Here is a 24,210-nt window from a genome sequence, read left to right as displayed (position 1 = left end):
ATAGTTTTTAAGTTTTAACTTAGTTCATGGACTATTTATGTGTAGAGAGATGTTATGCTGTGCGCTCAATTTGAGCACCAGCACGAGCGACCAGACCAATTTTTTTCCTTTTTTTATTGTCTGCAAATCTAATTCTCCACCGACATTATTCATAACCAAGTAATTTCCTCTCCATGAAATTGTTCTCTAAATTGATATCCCACAAAACATGTGCTTTCAATATCCCACAAATTTCTTTGCATTGATATTATTGCAATTAAATTTTTTAATAAAAGCACTGTCGAGAATTGATTCAGAAAAAAGAGAAGAAACACACAAATTTGCGTTGATGCCAGAAAATATTGATTAAGCAACAATGGTGATAAATTTCGCGAGAATCCAGTTGAATCCAAGTTCTTTCTTCAATAGAATTTAATCAATGGGTAAAAGAAAGTTAACATAAACCGAAAACAATAAAAAATGGAAATCATTAGCCTCTTATTGGGGATATCAATTTCGCCAAAATTTAATTGAATCTAAGTTTTTTTTTTCTCTTCTTCTTCCAGCTGGGTTGAATCAAAGGAATTAGAAAGTCGGGTGATGATTTCTTCTTTCTGCTGGATTGAATCGAAGGGATGAGAAATTCGGTGAGAATTTCTTCTTTCTACTAGGTTGAATTGAATCGAAGGGATGGGAAAGTGAGGGAGGATTTCTTCTTCCCCCTGGTTGAATTAGACGGAAGCAAAAGTGGGTGAAGAAAGAGAAATTGATGATAAAGAAAATACAAGAGAACCGTGGTAGGGAGGAGAAAGAGATAGACAATAAATGAGGAGAGAACCTCAAATTTCAATATTATTATTAAAGATTTACGTAGTTCACTCTTTTTTAAAATTCGTGCTAAAATGAAATGCTCCAAATGGACAGAGAATAACATAAGAAAAAAAATTCAGAATAAGAAAAAAGTACTGAATAAAATAATAAAATAATCAGAATAAGAAAAGTAAAATAAAAAAAAAGTTAAATATTGTACGAGATGAAAACTTAGAAGTAAAAAGCAGCAGCGTTTTCACTCTTATTAATAAGTAACAGTAAAAAGAAAATGAAGTATATTTGGTGTAATTAATTTAACATACATTTTTTTGAGCACAGCTGCAAATGCTCTGTTCAGTTAAACAGAGGCTGCCGTCCCATTCTCACTCTCAGTCTCACTCTCGCCGTGTCTCTACTCTCTCACTTTCTCAGCCACTCGGGACTCCAGACCGCCGCCGCCTGGTAGCCAGTATCCCACACCCTCTCAGCCGCTCGCCCGCAGAAGAAAGACGCTGACGCAAATTAGAAAGCTCAGGTAAAATATATGCATTTCTAGGGATTTGTTTTGGCTTTGATTGTCAATGTTTTTATCCTGAATCTATGATATTATCGTGTAATCGACTACTTCTGTAGAAATCTCATCTCTGTGAATTTTAAGTTTAAAATGTTATTCGGTTAAGCAAAGACCTCCAAATAGGAGTTATGATTTCTTAAGAGAAAGTTTGGAACTTGGGATTCAAGTGAAGAAATCTCAAAGGGGAAGAATTTTTTTGTCTAATGCGAAGGAACTGCTCTGCAATATGTTGTAGACATTGCTTTATTATTCCTCACCTAATGGAAATTGCGACAGTTAGTAGAAAGAGTGGTAGTTTCTTATGTTTAAATCTTGGGTTTCGCCTGTAGCTTTAAGCTGCTGCTTTGTATTATTTCAGTTGCCACGATGCCTCGCGACGGTGTACGGGAGCTCACTGTACTTTCAGAGTTTAGGCCGTTCGGATTGACTGCTGAGGCGTTGGATGGCGGCAGTCCCTCCGGTGATGATGATGGTGATTACCGTTTCTTTCTTTTCGACCCACAGGTTGCCAAACAACGAGATGAGGCCGTTGAGGTTGAAGATGCTTCGAGCAGCGATCACGAGCTATTTGTCAGGGGAAATAGGTACCTTCTGAATTTTTGTGGAAATGCAGGTCCTTGGATATAATGCCAATAGATGTGACTATGCGAGTAAAAGTCACTTAAGGAACTGATTGTTGGAATGCATTGGCATATCTTTTGTTTTTATTGCATATGTAGGAAGTAAATTTAAATTGTTTTAATTTTATTGAATAAATTATTGCATTAAGATTTTTGGAATGATGTAACTTTGGATAATTTCTAATTGTGACAGAATCATATGGAGTGCTGGCTCTAGAGTGTATAAAAGGTTTACTTTGCCCTCCAAAGTCATCAAGGTGATTGAGGTTTCACGCAAACTATGTACAATTATTTGACTTGGAAGCTAATTTATCATGGTTTTGTGACCCCTCCTTTATGTGTCACTGAGTTCTATTGTTGTATGTAAGATTTGGTGATACAACTTTATGTTGCTTAGCATATGTTAAAATTGATAGGAAAACATTCTTTTTTGAACTTAATTTTTTGTATTTCTTTAAAGTTTGTCTTCATCGTTTTCTTATGTACCTTCTAATTAAAAAGGATGTGATTGCATTTTGACCATTGGTCCATTTAAAAAGAACGTTGAAGCTTTTATTTGGAAGTTCCTCTCTCCAAGGACAATGAAGAAAGAGTCATTTAGTTTTGGAATTCATTAAGCATTGTTAGTTGAGTCTCTTGGACCAAATTATGCATTAATTGATTATACAACAAATACATTGTAAGACAAATAAAGAATATAATAATATTCCCTTGTCCCCTAAAAATAGAGACTTTAGGGACGACACAGTTTTTTATGCGAAATTGGTATAGTAGAAGAAAGAAAGAGAAAAAGTTGTGGAAATATTGTTAGTGGATCAAATTATGCATTATAAGTAGTGTAATGCGTGGCAAATTTTTTTCCACAAATAGAAGTGGAATTTTGATGGACGGACCAAAATGGCAAAAAGGGACTATTTTTTTTGGGACATAGGGAGTATGTCATACGTTACATGTTCAGCTAAACCAGGGCTACATCATGTAAGTAGGAGATTTGTTCTGTATCTAGCTGTCTGCCAATAACTAATAATATAGTATTGTCTAAGAAACCCTACACTCAATTGAAAACCCTAAAGAGATTTTCCTCATAATATATCAATCCTGTTAAGTTTATCTCTCTAATGTATTCTAATGCATTTTCTCCATTAAAAGTTGTCTCAGAAGAAGATATGTTCATCCCTCACACCGGAATAAAGTAAACAAAAGAAAATTACATGTCTATATAGGGTTGGATGAGCAGCATGGTTACTGGGGCATTTAATGTATTGTGACTAATTTCCAAAAGTTTTCTTATTCTTAGCCTAACTATGATTCTGATGTGCAGATGGTTACGGGATCATTTCTCTCGAAAAATAAAAAAAGCATGAACACACATTTCTATAGTTATAAAGTGATTATGAGCATTTATTTGGTTGTACTAACTTTATTACACATGGATTTAATTACCAGACAACTTGAAATTTTAAGAAAATAATAAAAAATGATCTGAAACTCAGACCAAACCTTTTCATAATTTGGAAAATCCAACAATACTTAGTATGTAATATCTTATTGCTTAGTTGGAGATTCTTGATGCTGGTTTCTTCTATACTATATTCTCATGCAAGTGAATCTAAAAAAAAGAAAGTCATCATTCTGTTTGTGTGAGGCTTAAACTTAGTTTGTCTGATTTCTCTATTTTATTGAGTGGCATGGTTGAGTTGATAATCAAAATATATCAGGTATGCTGGTCCCGGATGAGTGATATGTCTGAAGCCTTGCTTTGTGTTCTTCAAGTTGATAGATTAACCATCTATGGTATAGCAGGTGAGTTAATAATCATCTTTTTTTTTTCTCTATAAGTTTCATACAGTTATCTAGGTTTGAGAAGGTTGTCACTGACCAATATTGTATTTGTAAATGAAATCTAAGTTTCTTTCTTGGGGCTTCTGCATTTGAAGGGATTTGTTCTTATATATCTCCTTTTGAATCTTTGAAGAATGACCCTTAGCCTGTACCTCGGTGCTTATTTGATTTTGGACATGTAAACTTGAGGCTTTTCTTGTACAGGTGAAGTAGTTTCTGTCCCACTTCCTTATGCCATCACATCAATATGGTCTCTTCCCTTTGGTTTACTTCTCCAGCGGGCATCTGAAGGGAGCTTGCTATCAAATATATCATTATCATCTTCTAATCCGTTCTTAAGTGCTCGTGATGCTTTCCGCCAAAAAAGGGATATTTATACTCCAACTCATATGTTTGATTATTGTACAAGAAGTGATGGGACATCAATGTCCTCCCATATAATATTGAAGGACCCCCTAGAGGATCCTCAGGTATCAATTTAAATGATCCCCCATAATATGTTGATTCAATTTTCTGCGTCTCTTAATATCAATATAAGTTCATTACTTATGAGAATTTGTTATGTGATGTTCCTTAGATAACTTATATTGAAGAAAGAGGCAAGTTGAATTTGATGTGGGAATTTGATGAAAGAACAATTTGGACAAGTGACTGTTTGCCCTTAATGGTGTCATACAATAAGGGTAAATGGAGTTAATTTTTTCAAGATTTGGTACTGCTATTTCTCTGGATATATTGGCTAAGAGTAGGTATTATATTTCTCCACAGGAAAGATGCAACACTCCCTCTGGGTCGTAGAGGTCAATGGATCCAACCTTCAAGTGGTGAATCCTAAATCGTCTGATTTAGTTTCTCCTTTGATGTCAACAAAGCATTACTTCAGAAGGATATGGCAGGGCAAGGGTTCACATACTCCTGCCAGTAAGGTGAGAGTATTTATATTTTCTTGTTGCCTTCTTGATGAAGGCCTATGTACTATGATAACTTTTTATTGCTATATTGTTGTTTCCTTTTTGATTTTTTTTTTCATTTTGGTCTGTCCCTACCCTTAACAGGTATTCCTGGCAGTGGATGATGATGGTACACCTATTATATGTTTCCTTCTCCTAGAACAGAAGAAGTTGTTGTCTTTACAACTCCAGAGTCTGGAAGTAAATAATGAGACAGTCTATGATATTAAGCCTGATATGAGCTGGTGCATATCAGCAATTGCTGCCGCTGCTGTTGCTGTCACTCGACCCAAGTAATATTAACATCTTTCTTCTGCTTAGTTTGTCTTTATTGGTACATTGACTTGAATTTGACTTATGCAGAGTAAAAGTGGGACAACTTCCACACAGGGATGTAATAACTTTGACCCCTGCAAACACACTACTTCTCTATGTAAGATGCTGAAACTTTCACCACAAGCTGTCTGTAGATGTATACACGATAAAATCAAAGAGATGATCCATGTTTGCTTTTGCAGGCTATATTGGCTTCCTTCAATCTCACCTTAATCTCACCTTCGCTGATCGCTGCTATTTTAAAAAAATTTCAAATGTAGTTTATTACATTGGCCTATTATGTTTCTTGAAATATAAAATTATGCATGTCCATTGCTTTGTAGGAGTCCGGCTTTCACCCTAGCTAGGTGTTGACAAATTGAGACTGATCTTTCATTCTATTCTCTTGCTTTGGAAGACTACGCACATAATGTGTATATCTAACGTCCAGTTAATTATTCATTAGCACACAACAGATTATGTTCCTCTGAACATTCTTATACTCTTACCACTTTATATTTCTAGACTCAGTTGATTGCGGACTTAAATTTTGGTTGTCTTGGTCGGTAGAAATTATTGGCCCCAGCTATTTATCTTGCAGCATAGATCAGTCTTCACATAGTTGCGATGTAATTATATTGTTAAAACAGATTAAACTGATTCAAACTTCTAGACCTAGGCTAGTTGTTGGTCGGTATAGGACAAAGTTGATGTGCCCTCTTAAGGTCCGACTATGATTCTCCATGCAAAATGGTTTTCTTTATTTTGTTAAGTAATGTGCATTCGCTCTACTAGTTTATAACAAAGAAGCCTTTTGTTATATGTGCTAACAATGTACCACATATACCTGTTAAATGCATTTATTGTGTGAATGTGAATAAGTTACACAGCACCTTATCTTTTCGAAGAATCCATATGTTACGTTACGCTTTGCTATATTAATTTCTAATTGAAGTTATGTGTCAGTATTTTGTTTGGTGACATTGGCCCTTTATAACTGCAGTGTGGGAAGCAATGCTTGTGCAAGTATGTTATGCCTTCTCCGTTGGTCATTGCACAACTTTCGGGTGGAGGGGACCTTTCAGGAGTCAACAACGCTTTAGATGATTTGAAAATTGTAGAATTAGCTGAGGCTGTTGAAGGACGCATCAACATAGTTCTCAACAATGGAAAAGTAAGCTTTTTTATTTTTTATTTTTTTATTTTTTAAATCATGTATCAGCCTTTTAAGAACCTTCTTAAAGTGAGAATGCGAGAATCAAATGCACTGAGCCGAGCATATGGAGTATGCGCATTTTTATCAACATTGAAAGTTCAAATATTCACCGTCGTCATATTAAAGCATTATGTTCTTGTAGTGTTCTCACAGTATACTTCATATGTTCAATGCATATACTCTACACGTCAAGTGCAATGCTCTAATATTCACAATAAAAATGTTCTCCCAGCTCCAATCCCATACCCTAAATTCTTAATATACAGGGATTGGTCATCCTGAGGACTACATTTTTTTGTGAGAATACTGCATTGACGTACAAGTCAATGTGCTTGCCATGATATTGATTGCACTAAAAGAAAACGAAATTTTCATCCCTTGTGGTATCTACCTGACAATGATGCTTACATTTTGCTATACTTTTTTCTACTTCAGAATTACAGATGCACATTGCGACGCAGTCCATCATCGTCTTTAACTAGTGAGTGTATTGCGGCAATGGCAGAAGGGCTTAATCCTAGCTTATATAAATACTTTCTTGGTCTCCTATGGGGTGGTGATGATTCAACTTATTTAGCTAAGGCTGATTTGTGTGCGGATTCAGAATGGGAGTCCTTCTGTAATGTGATAACAAAATTATGTCAAAATCCCATTAGAAACTCTCAGTTACCACATTCATCCTGGGAGTTCTTAGTTAAGAGCAAATATAATCAACAATATTTAAGGAGTAATTATGTTGCTGGTGCTTTCCCTGGATTATTATCTAACTCGAAGGAATCTGATTCATCTGCTGTCATTGCAAATCACACCGAGAACACGGAGGAAGCCTTTTGCATGAAATTGCTGACAGAAACATTGGATTTATTGCATGCAGTATATGAAACACTTAAACTTGACAATCTCCGTAAAAGGTGTGATTCCTTCTGATTTAATCTATTTTATGTGCTGTATGTATGCGAAGCTTTACATTTCATCATTTAAAATAATTGGTTGTACTTGTAATTCAACTATTCATGTAAGCTATGTAAATAGTTGATAACTCTGTAATATCTAGGCTGTTCATATCTTGCTATGGATGGCGACTTGCAACTATAGCTCCCCCTATTCAGGGTCTTGGAATTCACCAAAAAGCATGGTGTGCATTTTAAGCACAATAGTACTCCCTTTGTCTCATAGATAGAAATAGGCTATTTGGGGATGACACAGATTTTAATGTGTAATTGGTAAAGTAAGAGAGAAGGAGAAAAAGTAGTTGAAATAATGTAGTGGATGGTGGACCATAAATGATAAAGTAAAAGAGAAAGAGAAAAGGTTTCCTTCCCTAAATGGATATGGACTATTTCTATGGAACGGATGAAAAAGGAAATTCAGCCTATTTCTATGTGACACAGCGAGTATTACGCAAGAAAGGTGACTCTATGTGCACCAGAATGTACTATATATAATGTTTAACATGATATGCTTATCTACATAATCCATCTGGATAAACTTTTCAAGAGAACAAAGAAATAAGTTACACAACTATGCATGTGTACTTAATATTCATTAAACTTATTCCCATTATCATGAATAAGCCTGTCAAAGTAGGCTAGGCCTAGCAGTTGTGTGCAAGATATCAACTCAACCCTTGATAGTACCTATCCCTGCCACTTGTTGGCAGACTGACAAGTGGCTACACCATAAATTCAACCTCCGTGTTTCTTTGCAAGAACTGGTTCCAAAGAAGCATCCGAGGGCATTGAATTTAAGAAATTGAAAGAATAACAAATATGAGGGTGCATACTGGCCAGCTCATTTAGCCCCCTGCTTCTTTCTTTTCTTTTGATATTTTTGATTTTTGATTGGTAGTTTGATGATTTACCTGCCACCTTATGCAGAAATACTGTCTGGAGTACCTTTCTCACATAAATGTTTATCTTTCTCCAGGGACTTAGGCCTATTGGTTGTTCTTCTATATGACATTGCTAACTTTTTACATGAACCGAGCTACATGGATCACTATAAACGTGATTTTCCCATGCTTCTGAAAGACTTTGTAATGCCACAGTTCTTGCCTGCCTCTAAAACTCCTCCAAGTTTATTTAGATGGCTTGAGAACTGCTTGCAGCATGGATGTGCTTCTGCTAGTATTTGTGATATTCCACTTCTGGTATGTAGAACTGGAACTTCTGTAGTGAACTGGGCTAGGAAGATAATTTCATTTTATAGTCTGTTGTGCGGAGCAGAGCAATCTGGAAAGAGTCTTTCAACTGGTGTTACCTGTAATATTGCGCCTGGATTATATCATACTCGAGAAGAGCTAACAGTTTTGGGAATGGTTGGTGAAAAATTTGGGTTGCATCATCTTGACTTGCTTCCGGCTGGTGTATCTCTTCCTCTTAGGCATGTAAGTCAATACCTCATAGTTGGATGTTTATTTTTTCTAAGTTCTATGGAAACCAGTTCTATTTTATGAACACATTATAGATGACGCATCATGACTTGGTGTAAATAGTCACAATAGGGTATCTACTTACTGAGCTTGGCTGCATTTATATTAAGCCCGCATAAGTGTTAATGTTTCCTGCAATAGAATGTTGGTGACAGTTGAAGCCAAATTCTATTTTTTGGCCTGAATTAAATACCATAATTGTCTTGCTAGAGGCTTCAATTTTCATAGTATTACTATTCTATCTTTAAGACTGACTGTGACCATGATGATTCTCTGTAGCTATTATGAATAATGACTTCCCACATCCTTTTTTTTCTGCTCTCTTATCTGGCCTTTGGAGTTACTATTTCTGTTATCACTTAGCTATTATCATTCATCTAACTATCCGTCATGACAGGCAATAGATAAGTGCCGTGAATCTCCTCCTGTAAATTGGCCAGCTGCAGCGTATGTGCTACTTGGTCGTGAAGATTTAGCATTGCTCCATTTGAGAGATACTACAAAGTATTCTGAACTTGATTGTACAAGATCAAATTTAATCTTGGGGTCTACGCCTTACATGTTACCACTACATCCAGTGACTATACCCTCCTCAGTTTCTGATACACATGAAATGGATAATTCGAAGCTAGAGGACATAGACAATTTTGATGGACCAGTCATTGATGGAATGGAGCATATTTTCAACTCTAGCACACAGTTACGCTATGGTCGTGATCTTCGGCTAAATGAGGTGCACTTGAAATGAATACTTTTATCTTAGTTGGAGCCTGCTGGAATACCTACTTTTGGGTTTAATTGTATTTACAATATTATCTTTTGTCAACAGTACTTCTGTCGCAGATCCATTTAAGATAGTTAAGATTTTCCTTGCTCACTACGTTTTTTTTAATTTTTAGTTACTCATTTAGATCCTTTTCATTTTACAGTTGTTTTTAATGGTTGATACTGATTTTACTCCATAATGACAATGAATAAATTTAATATATTTCACATGGAATGTGTGCACATTACCTTTGCTTCACCCTCTTCCGGTACCTCACATCCATATTACTGGATTACTTGATTATGCAAGGGATAAACTTAAAATGTTTAATACATCCCCAGGAAATTTAGTTTGGTTCACCTCGTCTTCATATGTATCTTCCATCAAATATTATGCTTGTGGAATAACTTACTTATGGTTTTCTTGTGAATGAGATCTTTAGAGATTGGAGCTTAATGTGTGGTCCTTTGTGGAATAGTGCATTTTTTTTGTTTTACTCAAGTTATATGGATATTACTTAGATCTTATCTTAGTGTTTGTAACATGATCTCATAAAGCAGCCATGCTATTCCTCTGAGCTTGGAATTTTGCTCTGAATCAACTTACAATAATCTATAGAGATATGCTTTTCTGTGATTTAGGATATACTCTGGCAGTGATTGAGAAACTTGTCTTGTTTTCTGGGTGATAAATTTAAATCCACTGTAATTGAATGCTGATCTAGTTGATATTATATACTTACAGTTCAACTGTGTTCTGATAGGTTAGGCGCCTTCTATGCTCTGCTAGGCCTGTAGTTATTCAAACACCCGTTAACCCTACAGCTTCTGATCAGGACTTCCAACAGGTATCGATTTCATTACTCTGCAGATTCTCTTAGTTTTACTAAGTAATTCAAAGACTTTTACTGTAATGCTTATTATCTTAGACCAGTTTGTCACTATCTGCTCAGTTGTATTGTCTACGTTCGTATTTGGTGTCTTGTTGTATTTATCATTAATTTTTTTAAATGTTATGTTATGTCCCACTGCATATTCCATGCAAACATAACTCAGTTGAAATGCCACAGATAATTCAAAAAAGATAAATGACCAAATCCACCAATGTATAACTCTTGAGTTGTAATGTATCATGAGTGATTGCTATGAATATATGACTATCAAGCCACACTTTCTGATTTTACCAAAATAAGTTAGACTGGTTAAAAGCATGGAAAACTTGAACTGACAAAAGAATGACTGAATATGATGTAGCTTTCCCTAAACATGACTAGGATATAGTTGTGCACTCTGATCTCTATAGGTCGACCTCATGGATCAATAAAAATAATTCACTTGCTTATCATTGTGGTTCAGTTAGCACTTAGCAGTATAAGCTATACTCTTGACTCCCCTGAAGATCATGATTTAAATGTATGCTGCATTTGAGAACATACTGTACGTCTGAAGGTTGCTGTTTCTGAGCCATATGCATCTCCCCCCCAATCATCATCATCATCATCATCATCACCTTTTTGTAAAATTCATGGTTTGGTGTCTAGATGTGAAATCCCATATCATTACTTTTTTAAATTTGTATCCTCATAGCCATAAATAACATTGTTTTGTGAAAATTAATCATATGGTATCTATTTAACCACCAGACTTATATAGTTTACTCTTGATAGTTTATTTTGTTAGCTTCATCATATAACCCTTTAATTTACTCAAGATTTTGATTTGAAGTTAAATTTGAGTCATTTATGCATTCCCTTTTCTAACTGCCAAAACAAAATGCAATAAACAATATTTCTGGCAGTTACCATGCCAACTTCTTAGTACATTTTCAGTTTACCATGCTAGATTTTCATAGGTTTTCCTTTTTTTGACTTTTAACATGACATTTGCAGACTCAGCTCTGGCATCTTGCCCAAAGAACTACAGCTCTGCCATTTGGCCGTGGGGCATTTACACTGGGTACCATATGTACTCTTTTGACAGAGGTGCTCATCCTCTAGTACTTCTCTTGACTCTTCCATATTGTATTGTTGTTCTCTAATGACGACGAGAACATATTCATTTCACCCTTATTTTACTTTATTACTATATAAATGTGCATGATGAAGTTATTTCTGGTATCTGTATTATTTTTTCCAGGCACTTGCTGTTCCAAAGCTTGTCTTGGCTGGTCGGTTACCTGCACAACAAAACGCAACAGTATGCATTGTTGAAACTGTTTTGGTGTTTTTTGCTTATATATACAATTTGTAATCGTGCATGAATATGAATGTCACAGGTTAACTTAGATCCCAATGTTAGAAATATTCAAGAACTGAAATCTTGGCCAGAGTTTCACAATGCTGTTGCTGCTGGCTTGAGACTGTCTCCACTTCAGGTCTATCTAGACCTCACATGATTAATCCATTAGCCAGTCATGTGCACAGGCTATGTTTTTTCCCTTTCTTGTTTAGTTTACAACATATATGTCTTAAGAATTCATTATTTCTGCCTTACAGTTGGCCTCAACAGCCGTTCACTTTGCTTATCAGTTTCCTGATTGTATACAATCATATTGAATGAGTTTTGTTCTGATATTTTTCTAACTCTAGGGTTATTTCTTTAAGCAGGGGAAAATGTCTAGAACATGGATACTTTATAACAAGCCAGACGAGCCTAATGTTACTCATGCAGGACTACTTCTTGCTCTGGGTTTACATGGACATCTTCGTGTCCTAACAATAACGGATATTTTCCAGTATTATTCACAGGTGACTAATTGTTTTTGGAGACCCTACTGTATCAGGCTTGTTTAATCTACATTTTTGTTTTGTTTATTATAACACATTTGTTTCTCTTTCAAAAAGAATGCAAGTGGCTCTTGGGAAAGCAGGATTTTCTGCTGTATTCATTTGGTTTATGTGATTTACAATCTATGTGGTTTCAAATGGTTATTCGTTGTTTTTCGTTTGTGATTGGAGCAACCATGCCATCACCCATTTACCCCTGCTAATTATTGGTTTTTGGTCTTATTAAATCTTCACTCTCGTGCATTTTTGGATTAGTTGCTATAATGAAGCCTTTTCACATGTAAATTGGAGAAGGATAATTTTGCATTTTTTCTGCATAAAAAGAATATGTTTTCCGTTTTCTTTTTCCTGCTCAGGAATAAATATAGTTTATAATCTATTGCATCCCTGCTAACTTCACAACCATTGTGTTGCTGCATTTTTTAGTTCCATTCAACTTTGTAACTGTTTATAACAACTCCTCCTGAAATTTTTATTGCATTGATCCTTCTCTTGAAGGAGCATGAAAGTACCACAGTAGGATTGATGATTGGCCTTGCAGCTTCATATAGAGGAACCATGCAACCATCTATTTCAAAGGTATAATGCAGATACGTCTCTCCCAGCCTCTCCTCTTATGTGGTCATTTTTTCTTATACTCCTTTTCTTTTTTCTACTATTGCAAATGTATGCAACTTGCATTATTTTGTGTTGTTTTTTGTAATTGTAACATTAAATTTGTAAGACTAAGAGCTCAACTTGCATTTCTAGCACTGGTTCTTTTCACCAGCATATACCCCACCAATTAGTAGTTGACTAGTTTTGACAATGTTGTCAAATATCTGCCATGGCGCTATGGCATGGCGGTTTGGAGAAAACGCTATCAATGAAAAAGTATGTATGTTCATCAAAATCCAATAACATGTGAGCACACACAAACATAGGTAGGAATAACTGCAAGGTTCAATAGTAAGGTCCAAATTGAATCTAATTTCTTTGCAAGCATTTTGTTTTTGGATATATGCAACATGCCTGAACTGGACAGACATTCTGTTGAATATTCACTACAATAATTAAAAAAGAGACTAAAGTCCAAATTTGGTCCCCTATATTTTCACTAAAATTTTTCTTGGTCCTATACATTAAGTGTGCTAACTTTTGGTCCCAAACAATATGTTTTGGTCCAGAATTAACTACTTAATTCTGTTTTTTGACCAAATTAATTACTTAATTATGAATCTAATTGACCAGATTAACTAATTAATTTTATATTAAAATTCATAAAATATGTTTTTTTTTGTAATAAAAATATTAAATTTATAGAATATTCACAAATTAATTTTTATTATGGGTAAAAAATATAGGTACAATATTTTCTAAGTTTGTACGTAATTTAATATTTATAAAATATTTGATAAATTTTAATTTTAGGTAAAAAATTATTACAAATATTAATATTAAATTAATTAGTTTAATCTGGTCAATTATATTCATAATTAATAATTAATTAATTAATTTGGTCAAAATACATTTGACCATTAAAGTTAACGGAAATATTAATTTTGCACCAAAACATATTGTTTGGGACCAAAAGGTAACACACTTAAATGTATAAGACCAAAGAGTTTTTTGGGGCAAATGTAAGGAATTAGTCTTAAAAAATTTATCTTATGGAGTACAAACAAGCTATATGATATGGAGCATACTATGTTGAAATATTTGAATTTTGATTTAACTATCTCTTCCTTTATGGATGTAAAGGCCTTGGTATCATGCTGCAATCAGTCTGATTGAAATAGTATAATATTTGTTCTTATTTGGAACTGTTGTCAGCTATTAAGTTGCTGATCTTATGCTCAGAACTGTAACTGGAGTATAGAGCAATCAGTTGCTGTATAATTGTAGCATGGAGTCATTTTATCACTCTTTGGCTAGAATTTGAGTAATTGATAAGAACTGATCAAATTCTGTAAAGTTAATCATTTTCTGCACTAGTGAGTTTACTTTTGTTGAAGATCTTCAGCCTGTGGACCCAGTGACACTGATTCAATCTCATTATTGACTCTGATTGATTTACTTTATTAATATTGGCAGTCTCTGTACGTGCACTTACCTGCCCGCCATCCATCTTCCTTTCCAGAATTAGAACTCCCAACCCTGATACAGGTAAGCTGCTTTATTATGGGGTGATGGAGTTTGCATTTGATCATTTGACCTGTCATTTTCCCTTATACTTTTGTGTAGCTTGATGTTAACATAAGATACACTTTAGCTTTTTATTTGAGCTTGTTCTGATAAATTTATCTTCTTTAGTACTGTCAGTGAGATCTTCTTTTCAGATGCTTTATAGAATTCTTGCATGTTTGCACTCTTATTCCTCTAAAGAGTTCAGTATCATCCCATGGTAGCATTTGATGTGGTCAATCATCTTAAGCCAGTAGATCGTTATCTGTTATCTGATTTTGAAATACCTTATCGATTGGCTTCGATTTTTGTTCTTTTTATATTTTAACTCTATATTTTAAAATTCTGCAGTCTGCAGCACTAATTTCTGTTGGGCTTCTTTATGAGGGATCAGCACACCCACAAACAATGCAAATTCTTCTGGTAATTCTACAACTTAATGCAATCTATGAGTCCCAGTTTGTGACGTGCTATATTTGAGGAGCCCCATAACATAACCCTACTCAAATTCAAATAAAAAGTAATGAAAAAACAGCGAGGAACACCAACACCAAAACGGTGGCAAGCCTTTGGCAGCCAGTATTTTTTGTTGGGTTTGTTTGTTGTTTTTCTTTTTAGTCTTACTCCAGTCTGTAGAATAGTCTACTGATTCTCATGGGAATATATAACAGCGAAAGCATTAAGTTCTCAATGTCTATCTATTAGGGAGAATGTATAGATAATCATGGCTTAGATTTAGGTATTTGGGCATCATTATGAAACTTGAATATACTTTTCTATTAAGCCAACTACTGCCTTATATCCCAAAACTTAGGCCGTTTCGAAAATCACAAGTATAACCCATCGTTGCATAATTACAATTAGGTGTCTCTTTAAGCCATCCGGGCTTATTTAGAGTATCAATATGAGTTCATCGGTGGTACATTGGTGTATGTCATTTATCATAACTGTATCTGTATCTGATATGGAGTGAAAGGTGGAATCATTAAATGCACTTAATAGGATATCGGCATACAAATATCGCACAATCATCATAGTAAAATGGTTGAATACAAAGATTGTTTACAAGTGAATGTATGAAATGACAAACCTTGTAATGAATTGCACAAGATGAACACGATGAAATATGACGTGAAAAGATATCAACTGGAATTGATAACAAGAAAGGGACAAAGTCCTAATGTCACAGCAGATGCTGGACACAAACTATTTGATCCCTTGGGTACCTCTTGTCATTTGTGTTAGGATTATTTATATAGAATTGCGCAAAACTCCTAATCCTACTCCACAATGGAAATCGAATCTAAACTTATCCACTAAACAAAAGACGTTTGCCTGCACTCTATTGAAAAGTTGGAATTCCTACAGTGGTTTTATCAATGATTGCGTCTCGCTCATGAATACTATAATTAATTAAGAAGTTGGGGTCTTTAGTCTACTTGTTCTGGCATAAATATGAAAACAAGGAAAAGATAACCATGCATCAGTAGACTTCCCAACGACTATTTCTTTTGCTGCGATTCAAACTGATTTTCTTCGATTGTTGCTGCTCACGCTGATCCCCTCCGACACCGGAATTGACCACACCTTTTCTTCCTCACTTGTATATGCGCCATGGGCGATCACTATCAGTATCATAAATTATTGATGAAAATCAATTGCTCATGACCGTAAACATTTACAATTAACTAAGGCAAGAGAAATCATGAGAATCAAATAGCAATTTATTCTGCCACTTAGCTGTTACCAATAATTCTTAAAATTATTAGCCAAGCTGTTCCTATTAAAGTTTGCAATGTTTTCGTTGTTTCAGCGAGAAATGCCTGCGAACATATATATATAAATGTGATATTTGTGAAGATAATTTTACTTTGATTGTTTCCCTTGGAACATTATTTTTACTGATTGTCACATGTTTAAACCATCCTACTTTATGTGGATCTATATGGTTGTAGTGGCGATATAAATGGGTAAGTAGTCTCAAGTCCTGTCGTATAAAGAAAGAGAAAAATATGGAGTTCTGTAAATAAATGCTAGTTTCAGTGACCATACAAGAAAAGATAGCCAATCATTTCAAAACGACAATGGATATTAAAACATAGAGTTTAAAATCCATCTTATATTTAATTTTTAACGGTGCAATATGTGATTTGCTATGTAACATCTTTGATTGGGTATGATCATTGAGCTGCAGCCTGTTCCTCTCATGACTTTCCCTTTCCAGACACTATGTATTCGAGGCCCATCATGAGTTTGACCTTGTCTTTCATTTTGTTAAAGTTGTACAATATGCTGGAGATAATTGTTGGGTCAGGGGCATCTTAGTAGAAGAAACTTCGAGTCTTCTATTTATGTTGATTGATTTCCCAATCAAAGGGTTATTACCTCTCTGTTGTTTATTCATATCATCTTGCGTTTTTATATGTCTGTCCCTGTTTATTTCTCCAGATGCAAACCTTGTTTTTGTAATGTGCATAACTTCTGTTTTAGAGTGAAATAGGTCGCAGAAGTGGAGGAGATAATGTGCACGAAAGGGAGGGTTATGCAGTTTCAGCTGGATTCGCATTAGGATTGGTTGCTTTGGGTACGGATTAAAATTCTTCTGATTTAGATGACTTGATGTTTCTGCTGACACCCCTTGCCTCTTGTGTAAATGAAGGTCGTGGTCAAGATGCCATTGGTTCCATAGACACCTTGGTGGATCGGTTATTCCATTACATTGGTGGCAAAGAACTTCATAATGTATGTTCTGCCATATCTGAATCTGAATTAGAATAATGCTTCAGTCCTTTGGTTGAGCTTCCCAGTAATCAACATTATGAATTAATTCTTGTTTCATATGCACTGTTATCAGGATGGGCTCTTTTCATCATCAGCTGATGAGTACAACCGAAGTGCGGGACAGGTTGTTTAGTTACCTATGAACAATATTATACTCCCTCCGTCCCATAAAAATATATGCATTTTCCATTTCCGTCCGTCCCATAAAATATGGGCATTTCCATTTATGGAAAATTATCCCTAACTCATTACTCATATAAATCAATTATTTACAACTTATACCACTATGGTCCACCATTACAACTAATTAAACACTAAAAATAATGTGGGCCCCACTATCCACTAACACTACTTTAACTACCCTTCTTCTCCTCTCTTATTTTATCAATTGTGCATTAATTCCCATGCCATTTCTAATGCACATATTTTTATGGGACGGAGGAAGTATTATTTTTAGTTTTGCTTCTATCTGATATTGTTTTAAATTCTTTCCAAGGGATAGATTATTTTGCATCCACTCTCATTCTCTCTTATATATATCCAAATCCTCTGTTTTCTAGATTGCAGATGGGAATGTGGTTAATATTGATGTCACTGCACCGGGTGCTATAATCGCTCTGGCGTTGATGTATTTGAAGGTAACTTTATCGTGATAGATTTCGTTGGTCATTTTTACTTGCCACTATCTTACCACAATTTTCTAATGTTACATAATTTTTACTTTAATAAGTTGTTTCATTTATCCTTGACTTCAACAGACAGAGTCTGAACTTGTAGTATCTAGGCTGTCGATTCCCAAAACTAAGTTTGAGTTGCAATACATAAGGCCAGATTTCATATTGCTCCGTGTCATTGCTCGGAATATGATACACTGGACCAGGTATAATCTTCTGTTGGCAATGAGATGAAGATGCTTATAATTTTTTATCTGCAATTTGATTAATCCAAGTTTATGTTGCAAAGAATCCAACCATCAGAGAACTGGATTCAATCACAGATACCTGAAGTTGTAAAAAATGGGGTGTCAGGCCTAGGAAACAAAACGGATGATGTATATGAAATGGATGCCGAAGCTTATGTTCATGCATATGTCAATATCATAGTTGGAGCATGTATCTCTCTAGGTAAATTTAATTATGCTGACAAGTTCCTTTATATCTTTTCATATTTTCTGTTTCAATTAGGATAATCAATATTGTCCAACCAAACTATACATAAACTTTTATATATTTCCACATAGGTAACTTACTTTAAATGAAATGAGCAACCTAGTATATACTTTATGTTATGTTTATCTGAAATTGGACAGTCCTTGACCATATATTCTGAGCTTGAATAAATGCATTTTCCATTATATTTATGCTTCAGTGTGTAGTCACAATACTTTAGTTAGTCATTTTACATGGAATTGCCTTTAAAAGAAACTATTTTTGTGACTTTTTCCAGGTATTGACATTATGGCTTCTTCTTTGGTTGATTGTACAGTAGGATAAACTTTCATTTACTGAACTTAGTTTTTATTAATCCAAGGAAGAAATAAAGAAGTACAAATATCAAATTGACCCGAATAATTGAAACCTTCTGAATTACTATTTGTTTTCATGATTCTACTCTGTTCATTGCTTTGTTACTTGCTGAAAACATCAAAACATGCTTGCAGGGTTACGATTTGCAGGTACAAGAGATGGAAATGCACAAGAGTTGCTTTACAAATATGCTGTCTACTTCTTAAATGAGGTTTGTCTTGAAATATTATTGGTGGTTATTATTTTGACGTGTTTTAGGATATTCACCATTTGACCTGCAGATAAAGCCTGTGTGTACTTCCAATTCAAATGATTTACCCAAAGGCCTATCCGTTTATGTTGATCGGGGGACATTGGAGACATATCTTCATCTTATTGTTCTTTCCCTATGTGTGGTTAGTATTTTCATTCAGTTTATCCATGATTTTAAAACAAAGCTACCTCTGACTGGTAGCTGTGGTTGCAGGTAATGGCTGGATCTGGTCATCTACAAACGTTCAGATTCTTAAAATTTCTCCGCAGTCGCAACTCTGCTGATGGTCATGCTGGTTTTGGTACTCAAATGGCCGTAAGTTTTCTAAACAAAAATACTCTCTCTATGTGTACTTATTTGCAAAAATGGGTTTAACTTTAGAAGAATCTAAGTTTATATGGTACCTTTAGCTAGGCATTCCACTGTTCTTCCAAACTTAAGATTGGTAGAAGTCTACATTCAGTTACTAGAACAGACAAAACTAGTTATATTCATTAACGCTTCTAGCCATATCGAGAAGATTGTTCAAAGGAATGTGTGCAGAATAGCTATCCTGGATTTTGGTTCAAACAAATAAGATGGTACATTTTTGTAGGTAAGCTTAGCCAGTGGTTTCTTGTTCATTGGAGGTGGAATGTGGACCTTTTCAACTAGCAACTGTTCCATTGCAGCTTTACTAATAACACTTTATCCACGTTTGCCTACCGGACCAAATGACAACAGATGCCATCTCCAGGTAAAGTAATTTGTACAAGTGATATGCATTATTATTGTGATATCTTGTGCATAATTTGTATAAGTAGATATCTTCTTGTTTTTCAAAATTGTTCCTATATGACTAGTATTTTACTTGACTGAATTAATTAGAGTTCTTGTTAGCCTTCATAACTCATTTTGATAATGCTTTGGGACTATAAACTTCCTTTCACTTGAAGAATTTATTTGGCTCTAGAGAGTGGCAAGTACAGACTACAGAGTGATGTAGAGAGGAGAAGAAAAGTACTCCGTATTTCTTATTAGTGTATTATACAAGAGTCCTACACATACATGTAGGGAAAACTAGGGTAAAGTAAATAAAGAAATTTAAATACAATAATATTCTACAACTCTCCCCCAAAATGGAGCATGTATATTGATCGTGTCCATCTTGGTGCAAAGCCCCTGAGAAACTTGTCTACTCAACAGGTTTGTAAGGATATGGGCAGTTTGTCCCAGTGAAATAGTCTGATTTAACACCCTCCCATATTTAAGTGCACTACCCAGAAGCAGGCATCTTATCAAGGCTTCATAATTAATACTCCCTCCGTCCCACAAGAATATGCACTTTCTAATTTTGGAAACTCTTTTCTCTCTAATGAGGTGAGACTCATTCTCCACTAACAACACTTTAATTAATTTTTCTCTCTACCTCTCTATTACTCTACCAATTTTGCATTAAAACTCGTGCTGAAACCAAAGTGCATATTCTTTGAGGACGGAGGGAGTATCAGAATATCCTTTAATCTTTTGATGACCGTTCTTCTTAAACGACAATCATTTTCCTTAAAATTTATGTATATATTGAAGAGTTCAATTAGCAGCATCCTAATTGACTTGCTTAAGCTTATCCAAGAAACGACTGTTCGAACCAAAGACAAAGGAAATGTCAACCAACCTTTATGATGATAAATTGTCTTCTTTAAGAAGTCAACCTTAAAAGCATCCTCCCCTAGAGAAACATATCCTGAGGTTGCTCCATAAAGGCAATTGGAGTCAGACTACCACACATACTGATATTCTTTTCATTGTGCCAATACTCTCTCTGTCTCATGTTACTCGCACTTTTCTATTTCGGCTCGTCGCAAACTACTTACATTATTTCTATTTTAAGTAAGAAACATGGGTATTTAATTAATATATTAGAGTTAACTAAGTGTTCCCTCATTAAGTAATCTCTCATTACACTTAAAATACTAATTTAATTACACTAAAAAAATCAATCCCAAATTTGCGACATAAAATGAAAAGTGCGAGTAACATGGGACAGAGGGAGTACATGATAAGACTCAACAGAGTTGGAAAGACAATGAGAACAATGATACGGATCGAAATCTGACGAGAAGTGGGAGAGAACGTCGCAACGTAGTCAAGACCACAAGTGTGAGTGTACACTTCAGCAAGAAATTTTATAGTGAACACCCACTGACAAGCCACAGTATTTGCCGAATGAGTGTACACATCAGCATGAAACTTCATGTGTTATTATATTCTCTATGTCTATGCGTTTTATTATACTTCTAGGATTTTTCATGTATTATGATTTCCACCTTGGGCTTATGCCTCGAGCTTACGACTAGTGGACCACTGAAAATTGCCTCGGGCTGAAAATGTCTTTGAAAACCTTGTTTATCTATCTTGTTAAAGTCATGATTACTGAGTTATTTTTTTTAATTCTAAAGTTCCATCCTCTTGACGCGTGGCTCCTCTAATTTCAGGCATTCAGGCATTTATATGTTCTAGCTACTGAAGCACGCTGGATTCAAACTGTCGATGTTGATACTGGCTTACCAGTTTATGTGCCTCTTGAAATAACCAATAAGGAAACTGACCTTTATTCTGAAACAAGTTTCTGTGAGGTCACTCCTTGCAGCCTTCCAGAACGTGCTATTGTAAGTCTAATTATCCATTACACATGCACATAGTCCCTCTCCTGTAAACTCATTACTTGGCTTTGGGGTGACATACATTAACTTCCAGACCCTGATGGTTGATTGCTCAATAAAGATTTGATAGGCTTGAAGTTAATCACTTACCATAGCATGATTAGCATCTCATTCTTGTCATTCACAAAGATGACCATTACCATGGGCGTTAAACTCTATGGAAAAAAAATAACATCAACTCCCTTTACTAGTAGTTTGGTTTGATTACCATTTACTATGCCGGCTTGGTCACGTTTGAAGCATGAAATTATGATTACCTGTCTGTTCTTGTTTACAGTTGAAGTCTGTCCGTGTCTGCGGTCCTCGATACTGGCCTCAACTCATTGAGCTTTGTCCTAAAGGTATGAATGATTCCATTACACTCTCAACTTGTTTGATTGCACTTTGACCATGTGGATAATGGTGCGTGTACAGAAAAACCATGGTGGAATTCTGGAGAGAACCATCACCCTTTTAATTCAGGTGTTCTGTACGTGAAGAGAAAGGTTGGAGCATGTTCATATGTGGATGATCCCATTGGAAGTCAATCTTTGTTATCACGTGCAATGCACAAGGTTTACACTTTACATCGGTCTTAATGATTTTGTTTACCTTCTACACATATCATGTTGTTTAGCAGAGGGGAATCCCTTTCACTGCAGATGAGTGCCTTGTCTCAACCAAAATCCTGTCTTCCAACCACTGATGCAATCCCAGTAGATCAGTTGGTTAGCACTTTCTCATCAGATCCAAGCTTGATTGCTTTCGCCCATTTATTTTGTGATTCATCTTGGAGTAACAGGCAAGTTTGCATCAAGTTTTTCGCGCATCAGATGCTTATGTTTTTTGTATTTTCTACACATACCAATTAATGCCAATACTACTATTTGAATGGAAATCGAGTGGTAGTAATATCAAGTCCTATGTAATCAGTGTACGTGCGTCTGTGTGTACATTACAGCATGTGGAATAAATACGTAGAACGATGGTTTCTAATTGACAGTCTTTAAAGTTATAGTTGAGAAATATTCCCAGGAAGTAGTTATTCAATGCAAAATCGGTTTCTACAGATTTGAGCTCGATTTCCAGGAATTCTGCCAGCAAGTATTATTTGAGTGCGTTAGCAAGGACAGACCGGCATTGTTGCAGGTATTCAATCAAAGTCACAGCTCTATTTGCTCTTTTCCCAGATTATGGATTTCACTTTCTATCCATCTACAAAAGCAATTTCATGTTTGATCTATCTCGAAAAATTATTCACCACAGTGGTTTTGATATTCAGGTTTATCTGTCACTGTATGCTACAATTGGACACATTGTGGATTCGGTCGTTAGTGGTACATGCATTATAGGGGACTCACTCTCTCTTTCTAGTTTGAAGGTAACATTCTCATCCTTTACTTCTGAGTTAAATTTATTTATAAGTTTGTGTGGAAAGATTGCAGTGATTGTAATTTATGTAAGACTAGAAGTCCATTTTTGGTTCTAAACATATGAAATAAATTGTAACTGTAGCACTTGTTCTGCGGAATGAGGACTCAAATATCATCTAATTAAAATTTCGAATACAATATCGAATAGGATAGCCAACAATTTGATATGGATTCAACTTAATTTAATTTGTATTTTCTAGTCTAAAAACAAATCTAAATCATATACTAGCTCACTCATCTCCCAAAAAACCAAATGTTTCATATCAACTATTTTGGAAAAACTGATTAAATTTGTTTGTTAAGTTAATCAAATATGTTGACTTATCGTGCTTCCGGGGAACAGGTTGCTCTAGCCTATTATGAAGCTCTCTCAAATGGAAGATTAACTACTTCAAGAGGAGAAATTATGCAATCAACTTTTCTGGGCTCACTCAAGAAGCGAGTTGAAGATATTCTAAATTTTTCCGGGGACTTGAACAAAGATATTTGTGAGTACGCTCTCTCTGGGAAATGGCCAACGGGTAATTACCCTGTGGCGAAGTCCAGTATAACCCTTTCATGGTACCTACAATGGTACAATGTGCCTTCGCCGCTAGATATTAAAAGAGCTATGGAGAGTATAAAACGTGCTAAGACAAGCCCGTCCATCCCCTTGTTGCGGGTGGTGTTCCCTACGACTCATGTTGCGGCACTTGATGCCATCAATAGATTCTTGACATCTTCACCGGTGAAAGGTTGAAGCCAACTGAATCTCATCGTCATCGTTATCTCGCAAGTGGTTTCCACAAAACTGGGCTCTGAAAGATGATGGTGAAAATGGTTTAGTTAATCATTGTTTTTCTATCATGTATGCTTAGCATAGTTTCACTTCATTGACAGTTGATTTTTGCAGTTGGAAGTGAAGAAATGGAAATGTACTTCGGTTAGTAGTGTGTATAACTTGCGGCTTTGAGGATTTTGGATAATCCGGGTATTCATTTTGTCTTTAAAATATCGTTGAATATATGACCCCAGATTAATCATTAATTTTCATTTTCGATGATCACAAGAATGTACTCTCCGTCCCATCTGATATGATGTCTTTT

General features: G+C 35.3%; 1 protein-coding gene across 2 annotated transcripts; it reads left to right on the top strand.

Annotated features, from left to right (window-relative positions):
* The first annotated feature begins 1,122 nt into the window (after positions 1–1,122).
* LOC125188088 (anaphase-promoting complex subunit 1) lies at positions 1,123–24,176 on the top strand. 2 transcript variants are annotated; one of them, XR_007170694.1, is made up of 39 exons: positions 1,123–1,324; positions 1,722–1,947; positions 2,177–2,240; positions 3,702–3,786; positions 4,030–4,295; positions 4,403–4,508; positions 4,594–4,751; positions 4,881–5,068; positions 5,139–5,208; positions 6,094–6,264; positions 6,742–7,217; positions 8,233–8,692; positions 9,135–9,470; positions 10,267–10,350; positions 11,392–11,484; positions 11,639–11,698; positions 11,778–11,876; positions 12,109–12,249; positions 12,787–12,867; positions 14,362–14,433; positions 14,803–14,874; positions 16,942–17,035; positions 17,111–17,193; positions 17,306–17,356; positions 17,793–17,870; positions 17,991–18,112; positions 18,196–18,356; positions 18,893–18,969; positions 19,040–19,153; positions 19,225–19,326; positions 19,607–19,747; positions 21,486–21,659; positions 21,991–22,054; positions 22,128–22,267; positions 22,355–22,494; positions 22,763–22,841; positions 22,975–23,073; positions 23,469–23,935; positions 24,018–24,176. XR_007170694.1 is itself a non-coding variant. In XM_048084826.1 (38 exons), the coding sequence occupies exons 2-38, from the start codon at positions 1,730–1,732 to the stop codon at positions 23,862–23,864; spliced, it is 5,415 nt and encodes a 1,804-aa protein (XP_047940783.1). In that variant the 5' UTR covers positions 1,123–1,324; positions 1,722–1,729; the 3' UTR covers positions 23,865–24,176. The 2 variants fall into 2 exon arrangements, 1 of the variants encoding a protein (XP_047940783.1); XM_048084826.1 differs by having other exon boundaries at positions 23,469–24,176.
* Positions 24,177–24,210: the final 34 nt, after the last annotated feature.

The sequence above is a fragment of the Salvia hispanica genome, chromosome 5 (assembly GCF_023119035.1).
Source record: "Salvia hispanica cultivar TCC Black 2014 chromosome 5, UniMelb_Shisp_WGS_1.0, whole genome shotgun sequence".
Classification (NCBI taxonomy): domain Eukaryota; kingdom Viridiplantae; phylum Streptophyta; class Magnoliopsida; order Lamiales; family Lamiaceae; genus Salvia; species Salvia hispanica.
Note: the sequence above shows the minus strand (reverse complement) of the source record. Positions and strands in the feature narration are given on the sequence as shown.

Bases quoted from the DNA above. Each gene is read 5' to 3' on its own strand.
- LOC125188088 (XM_048084826.1), top strand. From the start codon at position 1,730: ATGCCTCGCGACGGTGTACGGGAGCTCACTGTACTTTCAGAGTTTAGG. The intron at 7,218-8,232 runs GTGTGATTCCTT...ATCTTTCTCCAG, and splicing joins CTTGACAATCTCCGTAAAAG to GGACTTAGGCCTATTGGTTG. The intron at 18,357-18,892 runs GTAAATTTAATT...ACATGCTTGCAG, and splicing joins TGGAGCATGTATCTCTCTAG to GGTTACGATTTGCAGGTACA.